The sequence below is a fragment of the Lipotes vexillifer genome, unplaced genomic scaffold, assembly GCF_000442215.2.
Source record: "Lipotes vexillifer unplaced genomic scaffold, Lipotes_vexillifer_v1.1 scaffold50, whole genome shotgun sequence".
NCBI classification, from domain to species: Eukaryota; Metazoa; Chordata; class Mammalia; order Artiodactyla; family Lipotidae; genus Lipotes; species Lipotes vexillifer.
In genome coordinates, this window is record NW_006784763.1 from 660,781 (window position 1) to 662,701 (window position 1,921).

The 1,921-nt window shown below is 32.4% G+C and overlaps 1 protein-coding gene across 1 annotated transcript in view; it reads right to left on the reverse strand.

Moving 5' to 3' along the window:
- Positions 1–1,426, reverse strand: part of SCLT1 (sodium channel and clathrin linker 1) — a 233,216-nt gene extending 231,790 nt beyond the window's left edge. Inside the window, exon 1 of the mRNA XM_007456987.1 lies at positions 1,365–1,426. Within this exon, the coding sequence (XP_007457049.1) occupies positions 1,365–1,397 (33 nt within the window). The 5' untranslated portion in view covers positions 1,398–1,426. The remainder of the gene's footprint in view (positions 1–1,364) is intronic.
- Between the last annotated feature and the right edge of the window lie 495 nt (positions 1,427–1,921).

Sequence of the window (1,921 nt, forward strand, 5' to 3'; positions counted from 1 at the left end):
TTATCAGAAACCAGAATAATGCTTCTGGGGTGAAAAATCCCCAAGGATGCACTACATATGACCAAGGATATGGACGTCTCTGCTAGAAAGCAGATTAAACTCACTTTCATCCTATCATATCACCTCCCACTCACCAGTGCAAACTACCCAGTGAAAGGCAAGACCCATGAGGACTAGAGTCTTGAGACAGCAACATGTTCTGAAGAGATGGTAGACTGCAAAGGAATCAGGCAGTAACAATATACTAACACTAAAATTAAGAAATAGAAATCTAGATTTGACTTATGACTACAAGAATAGTACACGTAAGAGAAGAATGTGTACCTTCAAATAATTAAAGGAGCTATATAATTTCACTGAAGACTACACTACTAAATAAGGGAAAACTTTTCCCTACTTGGTATGTTACCATCAGGCTTTAATTAATTATAATCACAGTACACAATGCAGGGACACTTAAAGGGCTATGGAGAGTCATTATTTTATCTGGTAAAACCATCTTTCATAATCAAGTCAGCCACAGATTCCAGGAGATATGATGCAATTCCATGCCCAGAGGTCTTCTCAGGCTTTAAAATCAATCTTTTGTTTGAATCCTCCCTCTTCAGGCATATTCTATATGACATTAAGCAGAAGCAAAAGAACCTAAGAATCTAAGCAAAATTTAGAGGCTATTGGATTACGAAAGATTTTCTATCACCTAGTATCTTAAAAACAACTTCCTTTTAATTTCTTAAAAGCAATTTCAGTTTTAATTACAAGATTTATTTATTCCAAAAGCAAACCAATTCTTTATTGATTCAGTGGATAACTACCACTAATCTAGGAGATATTTTTCTTTTAATATCCTATAACTCAGAGTCCGCCAGTAAGTATACCTTATTGGTCAAAAAAAAATTTTTTTAACACAACATTTAAATTAAAAAAATACACCAAGAAAAAAATATTAAAACAATACCATATATTATTTACTGTTTTGAGTTAGTTTATGCTCTGTCATAATTTACAAGAATTCAGAGTTAAAGTTTACAGTTGGATGTATCTTGAGAAACCTATTTAGGATGTTTCAAAAATCTAATGAATTCTCATTTTAGAACTCAGACATTTTAACGCTATACACAATATGTAATCTCCAACTCTGGAGGGAAAAACACAATTTCTATGGTCAAAGAATTTACAGTCATTAAATAAAAACAAGTTTTCCTCCTTACAAGAATCAAAGTTGTAAGCAAACTTTTAAAGTGCTACGGGCCACTTCACATGAAATAATCCTAGGTAGCATTTATTCTACATTTGTATTCATGTTGAGATGTTTACAACCAAATTTGTACTTAATTTGTTAGGCCTCAATCTAATTTACATACCTGTACCGAAGAATATTTGAAAAAATTTTCCATTTGATACCGTCTAAGAACTTCATTTAGCCTTTGATCTGAAACAAAGAGAAGAACCAATTTGTAGTTAATTGGGTAATGTTCAACTTTTAAAAAGTAGAAATAAAGTAGATATTATTTGATACAGCTAATGCAAAACTGCTAGTTTTCATTTCGCCACTGTTGTTCAAAATAAAATGAATCATCAATCTCAACACACCATTTTAGAATTTAAAACTAGGCCATTCTATATACCTAAGCCAAATAACTACTACCAATGGGAAAAAGAACAGCTACAAAGAACCAATTTTTCTGATCCTATAAATTTTAATTCTCAGTCTCTCCTGGTTTGCTTTTCAGGTTACTAAAGTCAAAAAAATATTCTCCACGTTTATTTTGTTATTCCTGCTACTAGAAGTGAAAAGAGTTGGAAAGATAAGGCTAAACCATTCCTGTTTAGAAGTTAAAATCTGCTGGAATTCTCTTCCAGGACAAACCTCCACACAGAGGAGAAACTGCAGGACAAAGTATCCAAATTAAGCAGGAAT